We start from the raw sequence: 17,817 nt of genomic DNA on the forward strand, positions 1-17,817 counted from the left end.
TAAATTAAATATTTTAAAAACATATTAAATTTTTATATCTTTTAGTTAATTAATAAAAGATAATTTCTTATTATCAAATTTAAATGCCAATATTTTAGCAATTTCATTATTCTTCTCTTTCCTTTTCTCTCTTCTATCTCTCTATATATATAGTGCAAAATTCTAAAGTAAAGCCAACTCCTTTTTGTGATGTGTAATTATAGAAAATATTATTAATTTTATAATTTTTCTTTTACCTATTATTTAATATAATTCATTTAGCGAGAAAAATTTTTAAATAAATTTTAAAATTATATAAGATTTTAATTTTTTTCAACAAATAAAATTTTGAATTAAAAATTTTCATTTAAAAAAATTAATTAAATTGAATTTATGTAAAATTCTTAATTTTAAATAAAAGGTTAAATATTTATATTAATTATAATACGTGCCAAAATTAAATACTGAGCTGTTGATATACAGACTAATTTGACATCAAATATTATTATTTCATATATAGTTGCTATTTTTTATTTTTTAAAATTAATAATTATTATAAAATTTTGTATTTCATAATAAAATTTCTATTTTGTATTTTTAAAATTAATTATAAAATTTATTTATGAGAATATATAAAATTAATTATTTTAAAAATTAAATATAAATATAAAAATATCACCCGTATTAATAATTATTATTTTATTATCATAATGGCCAAAAAAGAGAAAGAGGGATTAAATGGTAATATAAAAATTAATTAATATGTCGAGATAATATAATATTAAAATATATTAAATATAAATTTTAATAATTTAAATTTCGTCAATTATTTAAATATTTTATATAATCATAAATAAAGCGGTAAAATGGAATATTATCTATATAATAATTATATTCAAATTCACGTAAGCTCATTACCTCTATAATGAGTTTATAATTTCTATAATGAGGTATCCTATTCTCATTACCAATCAATTTCATAATTTATTCAGACCTAAACAATTCTTGTTCTGTACTATTTTACAGATTTGTATTCGAAACAATTTTACAGATTTATATTTGAAATAATATGATGTCCATAATATTATTGGCGTTGTTTATAGAAATTGACATAAAAATTATATATTTCATATTTTTTTATTATTTAAAAAAATTATGATCAAATAAATAAAAATTTAAATTTCTATAACAGAAATATTTATGGCACTAATGAATTTTATTTTATCACAAAATTTGTTAGAACGAAATTTATATATTCCGTGTGCTTTTTTAAAATTTAAGATTTTGCCACAAAAATATTTTCATCGTTAAAGAAATTTATTCCACCATAAAATGTATTACAACAAAATTTATATCACATCAGAAATTTTGTCCGTATGTGATAAAATAATTATTATAGTTAAGAGGTTTTTATTCCATTACAAAAATTTTATACAGTAGATTTACGATAGACTTAATTTTATGTTTACTATTCTCGTCATAAACTTTTTACCATTAACATTTGTGACGGTATCTCTGAATAACGATCAAATTTTATTATTGCTAAATGACTTATATAAATATTTTATTATTTTTAAGTATCATTTAAATTCCCATTAAATATGAAAGCCATCCTTTATTAAGTTTATTTTATAAGATCTACAATTATGTTAATAGTTTAAAAAAAAATTTATTGTATAAAAAATAAATTATAAATTATCTTATTAGAAGATGGTGATATTTACACACATTAACCAAGTAATACTATGTTCTTAACAATCAGCAATAACTAATAATTATTTTTTACTTTTATATTTATTTTTTCATTTAAACTCTGCATTAACTTTAGAATCACGTATCATTATGGGTCATTTCATACAAATTCAATTTTTATACTTTTAAATCTTGTACAATAATTAATTTTGCAAATGAATTTTAACATATTATATCACCTATAAAAAAAGTATAACTCTAAAGTGATAGTACGCTCCACATATCGAAAGGCTCTTCTTCAAATTCAAATGATCTATTGTACCCTTAAGCAACGTAAGAACGCTCTTAGGCAACGTACGAGCACTTTTTCAAAGCAATCAATTGCCCACTTAAAAGTCGTAAGAGCGCCCTTTCAATAAACTAATTACCTCTTAAATGATTGCAATCAATTGCCTATTTAGGCGATGTAAGAACGCCCCTAGATAACATAAGAGCGACATTTCAGAAAACCAATTGCCCCCTTAGGAGATCGCATGCTCTCATCAATAATTGATATCCATTCAGCTTCTCATAGTGACAATATAATACCATATCTCATCAATATCAAACCATCAAACCAATATGGGACTGAAAGTCATCTAACATTTATTTAATCATATAAGTTCATCTATTGAAACACTTATATTTTAGTTATATATTGATAACTTTAGTCCTCTTATCTGGATTAAAATGCATCCATAAAATATCATTACCACAAACATAAGTGGCAAAGAAACTATGACCTTCAAGGTCAAAACACAATGCGACAAATTCATTAAGAAAAATATTAAAGCAAATCATTACTAGAGTCCTACAAGGTGAAGGGAAAAATCAAAGCAATCACCAAAGTGATTTGTCACCAAATTCCTATAAGGTGACAAGTTCATTAAATGGAATAATTCAGTATCGAACTTAAAGATTCAACCATTATTGGGGAGACTAATGATGTAACTTAATATTAAAATATATTAAATCCAGGTCTCAATTAGGGGTGAATATTCAGTCTGTTCAGTTTAAAACCAAATAGAATAAATCGAAAATCGAAAATCGAAATTTTAGTATTTATAAAAATCAAACCGAACTGATTTTTGGCAGAAATCAAACTGAATCGAATCAATCTGATTCGATTTAATTCGGTTCGATTTGATTAGTTTATATTTTTAATATATTTTATTTTTTACACTTTATTTTTAGTATTCTAAAATTTAATTAAAATATTTCAACCTTAATTATAGTCAAATCTCTCTATATTATTAAAAATAATATTATTAAAAATAATATATTATTATCACTAATCAATTCAGTTCAATTTTTTTTTCTGATCAAAATTGAACCGAATCGAAATAACTAAATTTTTTAAAATTAAAAACTAAACTAAATCGAACGGAATTTTCATATTAATTTGGTTCGATCAATTTTTTCGATTTAAATCAAATACTGCTCACCTTGATCTCAATAACCCAAATTACATCAACTATTTAAATATTTTATAATTCCGAATAAGATTGTATAATTCTAATAACAATAAATTATTATTCTTATATGATAGAATTTAGGATTCCATATTTTATTTTATTTAAATTTCATTTTATATTCAAACTCTATCTTAAACTCTATATAAAAAGTTCACAACTTTTATAATGAGGTATGATATTTTGTATAATTTATACATGTTAATGTTAATTTAAATATTAGAGAGGGTGCACAATCAACTCATCTGATATTCACTCTTATTTTATTTTATAAAAAAAATATAATGTGAATAATATTAATAAAAATGTAAAATATTTTTTTAAATCTAAAATTTAAAATTTGTATTTAAATTAAAAAAAAAATCATTCCTCCGCTCATCAAACTCAACAAATTTTTATAAAGGCATGTAAAATAGTTATTATATTAATTATTAATTATTATATTTTTTAATTAATAAGACAATGGCTTAGGTGAGCATTCGGTCGGTTCGGTTTAAAATCGAATCGAACCGAATAAACCGAAAACTAAAATTTTAGTGTTTATAGAAACCCATCCGATTTTGATCAGAAACTGAACCGAACCGAACCGGTCTGATTCGGTTCGGTTTGATCGGTTTCGATTTTTAATAATTTTTTTTATTTTTTACACTTTATTTTTAATATTTTAAAATTTAATTAAAATATTTTAATCTTAATATGATTTAATTTCTCTATATTATTGAAAAAATATATTATTATCACTAATCGGTTTGATTTGGTTTTTTCTGATCAAAATTGAACCAAATCGAAATAACCAAAATTTCTGAAATTAAAAACCGAACTGAACCGAAATATATAAAAAACTAAACTAAATTTTTAAATCAATTCGATTCGATCGATTTTTCGATTTGAACCGAATACTGCTCGCCCAACAATGATCTGATAAAGTTATTGCAGTTAGATTTTTTTAATAAAAAACATTATTATTTAATATTTTTAGATAAATTCTTTAATTCTTCGATCGATTTTAAAAATATATAGTTATTTCTGTATTAGCTTTAATTATTAAGTTTTACCTATAAACTATGAAAAACTTTAAAACATCTATAAAGTCTTAATTTTTAAGAATATATTAAAATATAATTAATATTTTAAAAAAGCTCTCTTACTAATACCTACCTTACCTTTATTAATGCTATTATTTACCTACCGAAATTTAAATTTGAATTTTTATACTCTTAATTTTCTATTAAAAAAATTTATTAATATATATTTAAAAAATACTATTAATAATTATTTTTAATTAATTATTCAATACTCCTCATTTTATTAATTAAAGAGTATAATGAATTAATGATTAATGAAAGAGAGAAAAAATAATAAATACATCTTCCTAGCTAATAAAATAAAAAGTGTTGAATAGTTATTTGAAAAAAAAGTAATTGTAGTCCGTATTTTTTTTATATTTTTTAATAATTAATAGTTAAAATTAATTAATAATTTTTAAAAGCCTAAGACAACTACTGATAAATTTTCTGAATGGTAAGAATTAAATAATAATTTTAAAAAAATTAAATTCTTAACAGTATTAAAAAATAAAAGACTATTCCAAAAAATCACAAATTTACAATTTTTCAGTCAAAATTTTTATTTTTAGATAAAAATTCTTAACTTTTAAATTTGTTATAATTATAATAAAATTAAAATTTAATTTAAATTAAATTTAAATTAATTTTTAAACTGTTAATTATTTAAAAATTTTAAATTATATAATTAAATTTTCTATATTTTATTACTTATTAAAATTAGAGATTTCAATTATATAATTAAAAAATTAATTAAAAGTTTTGAGTTTTAAGTTTTAACTTAAATTAATTAAGTTATTTATGTGAATTAAAAACAATAATATACGAAGGCCCAATGCTTCTGACCAACCGCAAAAGCGAAGAGAAGTAATGGGTTAAATAAATATGGAAGCTCTGCTCAGACTACTTCACTGCTCGATGACTCAACATACTCTCTTCTTCGTCGTCGTCGTCTTCTTTTCTTCTTCTTCTTCAGTTTCTGATTCTAGCTTTCTTCCCTTAATAGGGTTTCCATTCTCAGACTCGAGCATCTCTCTCTGGTTTTCTCTGTCTATTTGCCGAGAAACAAACGGAAAATGTACCTTACAGTTTCTGACTTGTGGACGGTGAATCTTTGGACAATTTGAGACTGACAAAAAGATACAAAGAACTCAAAGACCTTAATCTCATTAAAACTCTTGGTTTCTTGCTGAATTTTTTTTAAATTGGAGATGGAGAGATCTAGATCTAAGAGGAATTACTACTACGACCATCAGAACTATGATAATGAAACCACCATGGGCAGGACCAAACCTAGGTACAACAATCACCAGTACAACCCTAATAACCACCGTCACCGCGGCAGTAGCGCCACCGTCAACAACAACCGCCAAGCAAAGCAGCAACAGGACCCGTCTTTGATGGTAACCACTACCTACCGCATTCTTTGTCATGATATGAAAGCCGGTGGTGTAATCGGCAAGTCTGGAAGTATAATCAAGTCCATTAGACAACACACTGGCGCGTGGATCAACGTGCACGAGCTGATCCCCGGAGATGAGGAGAGAATCATCGAGATATCCGATACTAGGCGGCGAGACCCGGAGGGACGAATGCCTGCATTCTCGCCGGCTCAGGAGGCGTTGTTCTTGATACATGAAAGGATTCTTGAAAGTGATGCTCAGTTTGGTGTGAACGGCGGCGGTTATGGGAATGAAGAGGAGGATCATGGGGGTAGAGGAAACAGAGTGGCTACAAGGTTGGTAGTATCGAGAATGCATGTGGGTTGTTTATTGGGTAAAGGAGGGAAGATAATTGAGCAAATGAGGATTGAGACAAAGACCCAGATTAGGATTTTGCCGAGAGATCATACCTTGCCTCGCTGCGTTTCCATGTCTGAGGAGATTGTTCAGGTTTTCTTGACCAACCTTACTATTACTATGGGCTATTGCTGCTACCGGGACTTTTCACTAAAAATTTATGACTTCACTTGTGAGCTTTAGTGAAACGGACAATTTCACGGGGTTTACTGCCTTACTTTAATCTTCATCTTTAAAACCAATGAGTTGGTCATTTACAATGCTTGGCAGTTGAACAACCTTTATAACATTAGAGAGTTGAAACCATAAGCAGCTGATGACTTTACTCAAATGAATCAATGGATTTGAAGAATTTATAACTTCTTTATTTCTGGATAATTGAACTTTGATATGTTTATAAGGCAAGTACTCGAATTGAATTTTGACAAAAAAAAGTACTCGAATTGAATATGGGCATAAGGATGTGTCTTGTGCTGTAGTTGTCTTTAATTCCTTAGTTGGATGCTTACATTTTACTTAACTTGCCATGAAGAGTTGCTTGATTCACGGTCCATGGTGCTGCTCCATTGCTGTTTGTCAGTGATTTTAACTTATATCTATGCCTTTCAAGATTCCTCTCTATAACTCGCTCATTGATGTAAAAGCATAGTAACCAAACCTGGGGATTCCTTGATTGTTAAGTTCCATTATCGTGTTTCACCAGGGATGAGGGTTTGATACAACACATTGTGAAGTCTTTAGAAATTCATTCCAAAATGTTTGGTCGACACACATCTATACTTGAGATATTTTTGAACTCGGCTTAAATTTAAGTACCTGTTTTAGCTATATCATGTATAGGCTGATACAGGAAATTCAAGCATTGATATTTCTGTGACTTATTAGAATAGGGAAATTAGATTCTTGATTGCATGGATTGATTATAGTTTACTACCTTGATCCAATTGAATTTGTTATTAATTGCATGTATATGATGTCTATAAAGTTACTTTTTTGTTATTACTTTAACAATGTAGGTTAGAAGTGTAAGAGCAGTTAGTTGCTTACCCTTCATAACTCCTCCTGGGGACTTTGTCTTTTTTCTTTTCCCCAGTTCTAGCAGATGGAAACCTCATATAGAGATGATTTCAGTTGAAAATGACCATAATGAGTAAGCCTTATGCATTTTGTTTCCCAAGCAGGTTGTAGGTGATGCTAATGGAGTGAAAAATGCTATAGGGATTATTTCATCGCGCTTGAGGGAGAGTCAGCATCGTGATCGAAGTCAGGGAAATTTCCATGGGAGATTACACTCACCAGATCGATTTTTCCCTGATGATGATTATGTTCCTCACACGAATAACACAGCACGACGTTCATCTGTAGATGGGCCTTCATTTGGATCACGAGCATCTGCCACAAATTACAGAAGCAGCAACTATTCTTCCCGACAATCTGGCTACACAGTTGATGGTGGGGCTACCATGGCTGACAGTGCACAGACCTTTTATGGTGAGGACCTTGTGTTTAGAATGCTTTGCCCTACTGACAAGGTTGATAAAGTTGTTGGAGAGACGGATGGCATTGTAGATTTGCTTCAAAATGAAATCGGTGTAGATATAAAGGTTTCTGATCCAGTATCTGGGTCAGATGAGCAAATTATCATCATTTCATCCGAAGAGGTATTTACTGTCACTTGTCACTATTAGGTAATGGGGTGGTTAGTGGTCAATGCTCCTTATGAAGATCTGATTTTTACTCTGCACAGTGTTATAGCAGTGACTGTTATCATATAACACATGGGGCATGGGCTATTTTTGTCTTTTCAAATTAAGTTTGAAATTTCTTATATTATTATATTTTAGAATTTCTAAATTTTCACTCTGATTCTTAGTGTCTCCATTTCCCTGCCACCCCTAATTTTTCCATTTTGGAGATTCTAATGTATCTTTTGATTTTCTTTTGTCTGCAGGGCCCTGATGATGAGCTATTTCCAGCTCAGGAGGCATTGTTGCATATTCAAACTCGTATTGTTGATCTTGTTCCAGATGAAGACAATATAATAAAAACCAAGTTACTTGTCTCTGCCAGTGAAATTGAATGTTTTGAGGGAAGAGATGGAGCATTATCTGAGATGGAGAGATTAACTGGTGCAAGAATACAGATCCTACCAAGGGATAAACATCCTGCTTGTGTATCAGGGGCTGATGAGCTAGTACAGGTGTGCACTTAATATGATGGGTTAAAATTCTTATGAAGCTGAAATTATTAGATGGTAATGTCATTGAAGAAAATCATCTTGTGTCAAGTTTTGATAGAGTGGAGTAGTGTATGTGATTGATGGTTATGAAATGATTTCCTAATGAATGGATTCTATAGCTGATCCTCTTTAGTGTTTATGAAATGCTTGAAGTTAATCACTCTGATGCATCCTCCATGTGAAATTGTGAATACTTTTGTTTATCATGTGATGTCCTTTTACATCTTCAATTGGTGTGCCAGTGCTACTGGTTGAATTACTTGTGCCTGGAAAAGTAGTTCTGGAAATCTCATGCGTATCCAGTATCTACAAGAGTGGTGGAAATAACCAGCTATTATATCTGCTGTTTCTGAATGGCATTGGCATTCTATACAGATTGAAGGGGAAATAAAAGCAGCACGAGATGCACTTGTAGAAGTGACATCAAGGCTAAGGAGTTACTTATACAAGGAGTTCTTTCAGAAGGATACACCTCCGCCTTCTGCACTAAGAATGGAGTCAGCTTCTCCCAATAATGCAACCCCAGCTCGTGATGGTCATAGTGGAGGTGAACCTCCAGCTGCAGCACAACAATCAAAGGTTATTCTTTTCTATGGAGGATGTTCTTCCTGTTTCACAACTCTTTTCTTTTTCTTGATTATATCATGTATACTATTTTTACTGTCTTTTCATGTTCCCTTGAACTGCTATTTAGAGGAATAGAACAAAGCAAGTAGCCAAACTTAACGTTAGTCCATCTCTTGAAAGATCTTCAACTAATATAACTTGTTAAATCGGATGAAAGCTGAGGATGAAAATGGACATGTTCTATTAGCATGTCTGACAAATGGTTGAAGTATTACTTATTTGTTTACTATGGGAGATAATTGCCAATGTATGCTTTATATCAGATGGCTTTCTTTTTGTCTGTCTACTGGCTCTTGTTTTGTCTTTTAAGTAGTTAATTGCGTTTTATAGGATGTGAGCTTGTCAGTCAAACGATTGCATTGCATATGTATAAACAACTTAATAGTTTTCCAAACTAACAGCATAAAAAAAAGAAGGGGGAAAAGGTCAATTAGGCTCAGAAAGTGGGCAACTTTCCACTTCGATATAGCAATTAGAATAATAGGGATTAAGATCTTCAAAAATGGGTGCCTACATTCCTTTGTTTCAGATTTTTAGAAGGTAAGAAACCAACCTTTCTTTTTATCCTTGAGAAAGGGGCAAGAATCCTACTTTAATTTAGCAATTAGAATAATGGGGATTCGAGATCTTAAAAGAACATTTACCTACTTGATTTCTATTTTTTAAAAGTTAAGAAATCATCATTTTGTAGGATGCTGGTGGATCTGGCACTGAAAAAGTGAAGCAGAATGACACTGAGCGCCATGAAGAGGTTCCAACTACAATAAATAGGTACCTGATTCATCTTTGTTTAAATAAATTGAGCAACACATTGTTTATTATAGTATTGCAACTATTGTTCTGTGCACCATAAGAAGGCATTATTTCTCAACTTCGTAACATATATCTTCAATTTCTGTTAGAATACCCAAACCACTTGTCACTAAGAGTACACTCGAGATTGTCATACCGGACCATGCAGTTCCCAAGCTTGTAACAAAATCGAAAAACAAGCTTTCTCAAATAAGTGAAGTAAGCCTACTCTTGCAATCATTTAGCAACTAATTTTCAGTTCTTGCTTCCTGTAATTTCTGCATGACTGCTTTTGTGAGACAGTTATCAGGAGCCAATGTAACACTTGTAGAGGATAGACCTGAAGTGACAGAAAAGATCATTCAAATATCAGGTACTCCGGAGCAAGCAGAGAGAGCTCAGAGCTTGCTTCAGGGCTTTATTTTGAGTAGTAAGTGTCTCTCCATCTTTATTTATGTGTGATTGCACGTGCGTTCTCACTGCTTAGTGTCTCTGCAAATTCAAATGAAACTTTGCCCATTTCCGTTAATACAGCACAAGAAGATGGACCTTAAGCTAGTATGTAAAGCAGTTGAACTGGAAGTTGAGCCGACCAGAAATGGAAGAGCCTCGTATTTTTACGGAATCTAATTTCCTAAACTTATTACCCTGGAGAGAAAATTACGTGTCTCACTTTTGGTATGTAATGTTTTGCACGTCTTTACTTTGTCTGTTGTTCTGAATATGAATTTTCAGTAGTAGTCCCATGTAAATAGAACTTGGGAGCTCTGCCTGTAATGCTTCAGTTTTCCTGTATCAATATGAGATTGCAGTTTTGTTCTTTACTTTTACAAAAATTTCTGAAGTTGAATTTGCTTGCTCGGTGGGGTATTGGTTCGGTTGGGGGTAATTTGTCCCTATTTTTATTTTGGTCACTCAAACGTTAATTTCTTTCTTAAAGCTCTTTAAATTTCAATTAAATTTTTCTTAAACTTTTTCTTACCTATAATTACAAGTTTTCAGATTAATATAAACTAAAAAAAAAGTTTATTTCTCCTATTATTTATTTTATATTTTTAGTCTCTATCTATAAAAAAAAAATTTACTTATTTTCTTCTTTTTACCCTCTTAAAAATATATAACTTTATTTTGCAATATATAAGAAATTAGAGAAATTTAAAATTATCTAAAGTTATTACAGATACCCAGAGCAAAAAAATTAAAGGTAGAATAATTTTTCTTTTTTTTTTTTAATTAATAATCTTTTATGCATTAATGTTAATTAACGAAAAAAGCTAAGAGTAACATCAGTTTTCTAATAACTATCAGCACTTCTTTAATAAAGTCAAAAGGAATATATATAATATATAGGTCCTACTTTATTCTATTTTTTTATAATTTATTATTTTAAAATATTTTTAAATTTTAAATATTAAAGTCTTATTTCAATAATAATTATTTAAAATTAATTTTGTTATAAATATATATAAAATTACATAAATAACTATTTAAAAAAAATTATTCATTAACTTTAAAATAAAATGATAATTAATAAATAATTTATTTTTAATAAATTGTATATTTTTATTTTAAATATAAAAATATTATATATTTAAAATAAATTAACAAATAATATTGTACAATACAATTGCTTAAATATTAAAACTTTATCTATAAAATTATTTAAATTAATATTAAAAGTTATTTATTAATATTTAAATTAAAATTGTATCTAATTAATATTTATATTATTAATAAATTTTTTAGTGTGATTTGAAAATAAAATATAAAAATATTAATTAAATTATTAAAATAAAATAATAAATCATTATTAAATTGTGTGACTAAATACATATAAAAAAGAGAAGTAAAATGAAAGAAAAAAGAGAGAATAAAAATATAGGATGAACCATAAAAAAGAAAAATATATTTTTTATTTATATTAATTGAAAATTTTATAAAAATAAATAAAAAATTCAATAAAAATAAATTAAAATTTAAAGAGTTTTAAAAAAATAAAAAAGTCTAACCAAAATAAATGAAAATTATTTCTATTGGTTTTTCTGTTTCTAAAGGGCCACAGAGGAGCTTTCTGCGAACCTTCCAGGAAACTTCCAAGAATTTTCAGCTCATATTAGTACACGCCAATGAATGGAAGGTGTTATCTGCAGAGCCTCATTATTATTATAGTTGCTGATGATAAAGTTACAAGGAAATAAGGGACTGGCCGAGAGCTCTCGTATTTACTATCAGCCTGGCTCTCACTCTCTGATGAATTTATTATCAGGCTGAATCTACGAGCGTAGAGCATCGGTATTAGCGTGGTTTCACTCGATTATAATCGTTTTCAGGATTATAAATAATAAATGTCTTATTCAGTGAATTAATTATAAAATAATGAATTAATTATATAATCTTTTAAAATTATTCAAAATAATTATATATTTTAAGTTTATCTATATAGCATTTCTTTTAGAATTATTCAAAATATTATATATTTTAAATTTATTTTTATAACATTTTATTTGATAATTAACGAAATGTCTTTATCTATCTAATATTATATTTATCTTTTTTAAAAAATATAGGATAATAAATTAATTATCATTTATTTTAATAACTGTATTTTGATAATTGAAATAATTATTAATAATTTTCCTAATAAAAATTGAAATAATGCTACAACTAATTAATAATTATCATAAAAAATATTGAATAATAGTTCTCTCTTATTTATTATTATTATTATTACTATTGTTATTCTATAAATCATAAAGATCATATAATATATGAAAAATATAATGGTAAGTAAAAATAATAAATTTAATTAATAAAAAAAGAAAATGATTATTTATTTTAAAATAATTATAATGAAATATAATTATATTTTTAAGTGGTATTTTTTAAAAAAATTTAAATGATAGTTAATAATTTTTTTAAATAAAATAATTTTTTTTTTGAAATAGAATGAGTTTGAAATTTAATGAGTTTAAAAACAAGTAATAATATAAAATTATTATATACTGTACCTAAGCTGTCAAATAAAACAATTGAAATCTTCATTGAGAATCAAATGGATTATAAAATGGGATAAAAGTTGTAAAACTTAATTAAAAAAAATATAATGTTATTGATATTAAAATATATTAAATTTAAGTTTTAATATTGGAATCACTCAATTATTTAAATATTTTATAAATTTTTCAATAAAATATTAAAATTCTAATTATAATTAAATATTTTCTATATCAAATAATTCGGTATATAGTTTTTAAAATTTTTTTAATTGAATGAGAAACTGTATTGAAATTAAAAAAAAAAAGAGTTTTGAACTGAATTGAGAAATTATATTAAAATAAAAAAAATTAAAATAAAAAAATTGATATTGCAGGAATTAAATCATTCCAAACTAAATTTATTTAGTTATGTGATTTTGATTTTAATTTTTTTTATTGAAAAACGTATAAAAAAAACGATTATATATAATATATTAATAATTTTAATAATATTATGATTATATTATATAATTTTAGTAACATATTTTATATAGTTTCAAAATAATTTTATAATTTATATTATTAAAATTATAAGATTTTATTTAATTAATTTAAATTTAAATTTTATAAATTATTAAATAATATATAATAAAAAATTATAAATAAGGAAAAGTATAAATAAAATAATTATTTGAGAGTTATTTTAAGTGTGTATATACTCTCTCTGTTTAATGATTTTTATAAATTAAATTATTCATATAATTTAAATATGATTCCCTTTGTTAACTATTAAAAAATTATTAAAAAGTTATTAAAAATATTATAAAGTAGCTATATAATCTACTTAGTTATTAAGAATTTCTAATAATATAATTTACATAATTTAATTAATTTATCTTAATTTATTCTCTCTATATATAATTTTTTATTATTTTAATTATAAATATATTAATCACTTTATATTTTCAATTATATTACATAAGTGAATCATATATTTTTCATTAAAAATATAAAATTAATAAATGTATATAAAATAATATAATATTTTTATTGAAAATTATATTAAATATATATTAATATTGATATTATTTAAATATTAATATTATTATTTTAAAATAAACATAAAAATATTAAAATTTTATTTATAAAAATTTAAAAAATCAAAATAAAAATCGAGACGAAACAAAACCATATTGAAATTGCTAAATTATATCGAAATTAGGTTTAAGTATGATTTCTAAATATCAAAAAATTGAAGGTTTAGTTTCGGTTTCGATTTCGATTTTAGTACTTAATAAGGACTCTACCATAATGAGAACCGAATAACTCTAATATCGGAATGTTGTCCTCATTTGTAAATGAGTTTATATACAAGGAATATTATCTTATACACTTCTAATAATATTTAATCTCTACATAATTATATATATTATTATTTTAATAGTTAATTTTATTATTTATTCAATATTTATACTGATTTAAACATTATGAAATATTTTCAAACTAATTTATTTATCATTATATTTTGCATGTGCATATTTAAAAAATATAATATTAATAATATTATTGGGACGATATAAAAAGTCAACTCTCTCATTTGTTTTATAAAAAAATTAAATCTATTCAATTTCGTATTATTCGTATTGCAAGTTTAAGATGGTAGTAAAATTATTATTTGAAAAAAAATAAAAGTTAACCATCGAGTATGGAGATGAGTGATTTAATATTTTTCTCTTAACTGAAGTTGACAGTTTAATTTTTAGATATATAAAATAATATTAAGCGTATTTTATTTTTAAATGGACCGATTCTAGCATCAACATCAATAAAATTAGATTACCAAAACAAAAAAGCATGAAGCTGCTTACAATTCTCGAGTTTTTATTTTAATTCCATATTTTCCATAGCGATTTTATGTAGTTATATATAATTGATTGTGCCGAATAAAAGTTGCCTTGGTAAATTTTAGATGACTAATTTGACACAAATTAATTGATGATATAGATGGCAACGTGTCACTATTTGGTGGGCCAAAATCAATTTTCAGGGGTGCATCCACCTCCCGCTGCCGTTTATCTTGTTAAAGATGCATCGGCAGGTTGCAATCACGATTTAGTTAAAATTTACAACTCTTACCACCGAGTTTTAATGATTTCGTGCTTTATTTATGACTTTATTTTGTTGAGATTTATTATTTAATTTTTAAATATTATTATAATTAATATGTCAGTTTTTATATTTTAAAAATTTATTAAAATATTTTTATTTTTTTTATTTATAAATAAAATAATCATATTATTTAATTTCATCTATTTTTATAATTAAAAATATAATAAATATTAAATTATTTCGTTTTTTATTTTTCTTTTTTATTAAAAAAAATAATTATTTTATAAATAAAGAGAAAATATAATAATATTTTAATAAATTTTAAAAAATATATAAACTAACTTATTAATAATAATAATATTGAAAAATTAAATAAAAAAATTTATTGAAGGCGAAATCAAATTTTAAAAATTTTATCTTTCATTCTTTATTTATTTTTAATATAAAAATTAACCAAAAATTATTTCGTTTGACATAAAGAAAAAATAAAAATTTTTTAAATTTTTTTAAAAAATATGATAACTAATTTATTAATAATAATAATAAATAAATCTCCTATTATTTTACTAAGTTTGCCAATTGAAAGAATAGCCACAATTGAGTGATCTTATGATTTGTTTAAATGTCTTGCTCATAATATTAGATTGCCTTCATTTTCTTGATTAAATTTTATATGAAAACCTATTATTGAATGAAAATATCTAAATAAATTCTAAATATATGTAACATAAACTTATTATAATTGTATAAGTATTATTTTTTCAGATAAATCTCCAACTGCTATAATACCTACTAAAAAATTATAACTTTAAAGTAATAATTCACTCCATATATAAAAAGTCTGGTGCTCTTAAGTTTGGAAGCCTTTTACTTATTAATGTTGAATCCCATATCGGTTGTAGAAAGGGGTAATGTGCCCCTTATATTGGTCATAGGCAATCCTCCCCTCGAACTAGCTTTTGGGTGAGTTAGGCCTGACCCAAATTTAACATGGTATCAGAGCCTCCCATCCGATGTTGGACCTCCCATAAATGTGTCACGCACCAGTAAAATTCTGGGCGTGAGAGGGTGTGTTGAATCCCACATCGGTTGTGGAAAGAGGTAATGTGCCCCTTATATTGGTCATAGGCAATCCTCCCCCTCGAGCTAGCTTTTGGGGTGAGTTAGGCATGACCCAAATTTAACAATTAAAAGGCAATTTATTAGTAAATTCCTACAAGACATCAAGTTTATCAAAATAAACTAATAAGACATTTTGTCCATAAAATTTCGCAAGACAACACGTTTATCAAAGAAAATTATTAAAATAATTTGTCTTAAAAATTCGATAAGACTATAAGTTTATTAAAAGAAATCACCAGGACATTTTATAGGCGATAAATTCGTAAAAAAAAATCAACAAATTGATTCATTATTTAATATTATGGATATTTGATATCATTTTAAAATTGAGACGAATACTTATTATTTTGATATAAATAATATTAATATTATGTCATAAATATTTAATTATTTCAGTAAAATTTAAATTTTATTATAAAATTTAAAATTAAATGAATATTAATATTATGTTATAAGGATTTAATTATTTTAATAAAATTTAAATTTTATTGTAAGAATGGAAAACTAAACGAAATTGAAATAAGAATCGATATTAAAACAGAATTAAAACTGAAAATATATAGAATTATATTGAAATCATATCAAATTTTAATTTCGATTCTAATTCTAAAATATCAAAATACCTTACTTTCAGTGTGGATTTCAATTTCAGTTTGGATTTCAATTTCTGTAAAGACTCATCTCAAAATTAGAACAGCACATTCCTACTATATATATTTATATAACGGTTCACTCTGATGATAGTTTAAATCAAAACTAAATTAAAAATATAATATTTATAAAGTAGTTATATCTTTTTACATTTTTATTTTCTTATGCAGAATAAAGTTTAAAATGACAATTAATTTTTCTTAATTTTAAAACAATCTGATAAATAATCATATTTTTTTAATAATGCAACTGAATAAAATTTCATTTTTTTTACCTATGATTTAATAGTTATTTATTATTTAATTTAATTTAATTTTCAATCCTTTTCACTTTGTTATCACTTACAATTGATATTCTTCTTAATTTGATGGCTAAATTACTTGGGACTGGGCTAATTAAGTCTAACTTGCCAAACTCTCTTTGTTTGTTCCATAAAATTGATGTGCAGGAGTTTCGAATGGAATTAAAAAAATTATATGAATTAAATTGAAATTGAAAATAAATTTAATAGTGTGAAAATTGAATAATATTGAATCAAATTTATTTAATTATTTAATTTTTATTTTTATTTTTTTTATTGAGAACCGCATCAAAATCAAATTAAAATTATACCAAAATTGTATTGAATTAAAATCATATCAAAAAATCAATTATATATATGATTTTAAATAATTTAAAATGATATTATAATTTTGATATATAATTTTAATAATATATTTTGTATATCATATAATTTTAATTGAATTATATATATATAATTATAATGTTATTTAATTATTAAATAATTTTTACTATTTTATTTAGTTAATTTAATTAGTCGATTATAATTTATTCTATTTAAATAGATAAAATTAGGTATGGTATATACACTATTAAAATATAAATTATTAAAATAAATAAACAAATAAATATATATATAATTGTTATTATTATTTATATAATAATAATAATATAAAATTATTATATATTTTAGTTATTGATAATTATTAAAAATTTATAATGATATTTAACTCATTTTATTTGTTAATTATAATTTATTCTATTTAAATATATTATATTATATATTATCTCTATACTAATAGAATTTATAGGAATAGAATATAAATGATTAAAATTATATATATATATATATATATATATATATTTATTGTAATTATTATTATTACCTTTATATATATAATATTACTAATTATAATTATTTTTTAAAAAATGTACTATTTTAATTAATTTACATAATTTCTTTAAATTATAAAATTT

General features: G+C 24.7%; 1 protein-coding gene across 1 annotated transcript; it reads left to right on the plus strand.

The window, feature by feature from the left end:
- The first annotated feature begins 5,113 nt into the window (after positions 1 to 5,113).
- Positions 5,114 to 10,527, plus strand: LOC110615932 (RNA-binding KH domain-containing protein RCF3). The gene is made up of 8 exons (XM_021758158.2): positions 5,114 to 6,138; positions 7,227 to 7,706; positions 7,997 to 8,245; positions 8,660 to 8,863; positions 9,603 to 9,682; positions 9,814 to 9,922; positions 10,007 to 10,133; positions 10,238 to 10,527. The coding sequence occupies exons 1-8, from the start codon at positions 5,458 to 5,460 to the stop codon at positions 10,255 to 10,257; spliced, it is 1,950 nt and encodes a 649-aa protein (XP_021613850.1). The 5' UTR covers positions 5,114 to 5,457; the 3' UTR covers positions 10,258 to 10,527.
- Positions 10,528 to 17,817: the final 7,290 nt, after the last annotated feature.

Source organism: Manihot esculenta, chromosome 5 (genome assembly GCF_001659605.2).
Source record: "Manihot esculenta cultivar AM560-2 chromosome 5, M.esculenta_v8, whole genome shotgun sequence".
NCBI classification, from domain to species: Eukaryota; Viridiplantae; Streptophyta; class Magnoliopsida; order Malpighiales; family Euphorbiaceae; genus Manihot; species Manihot esculenta.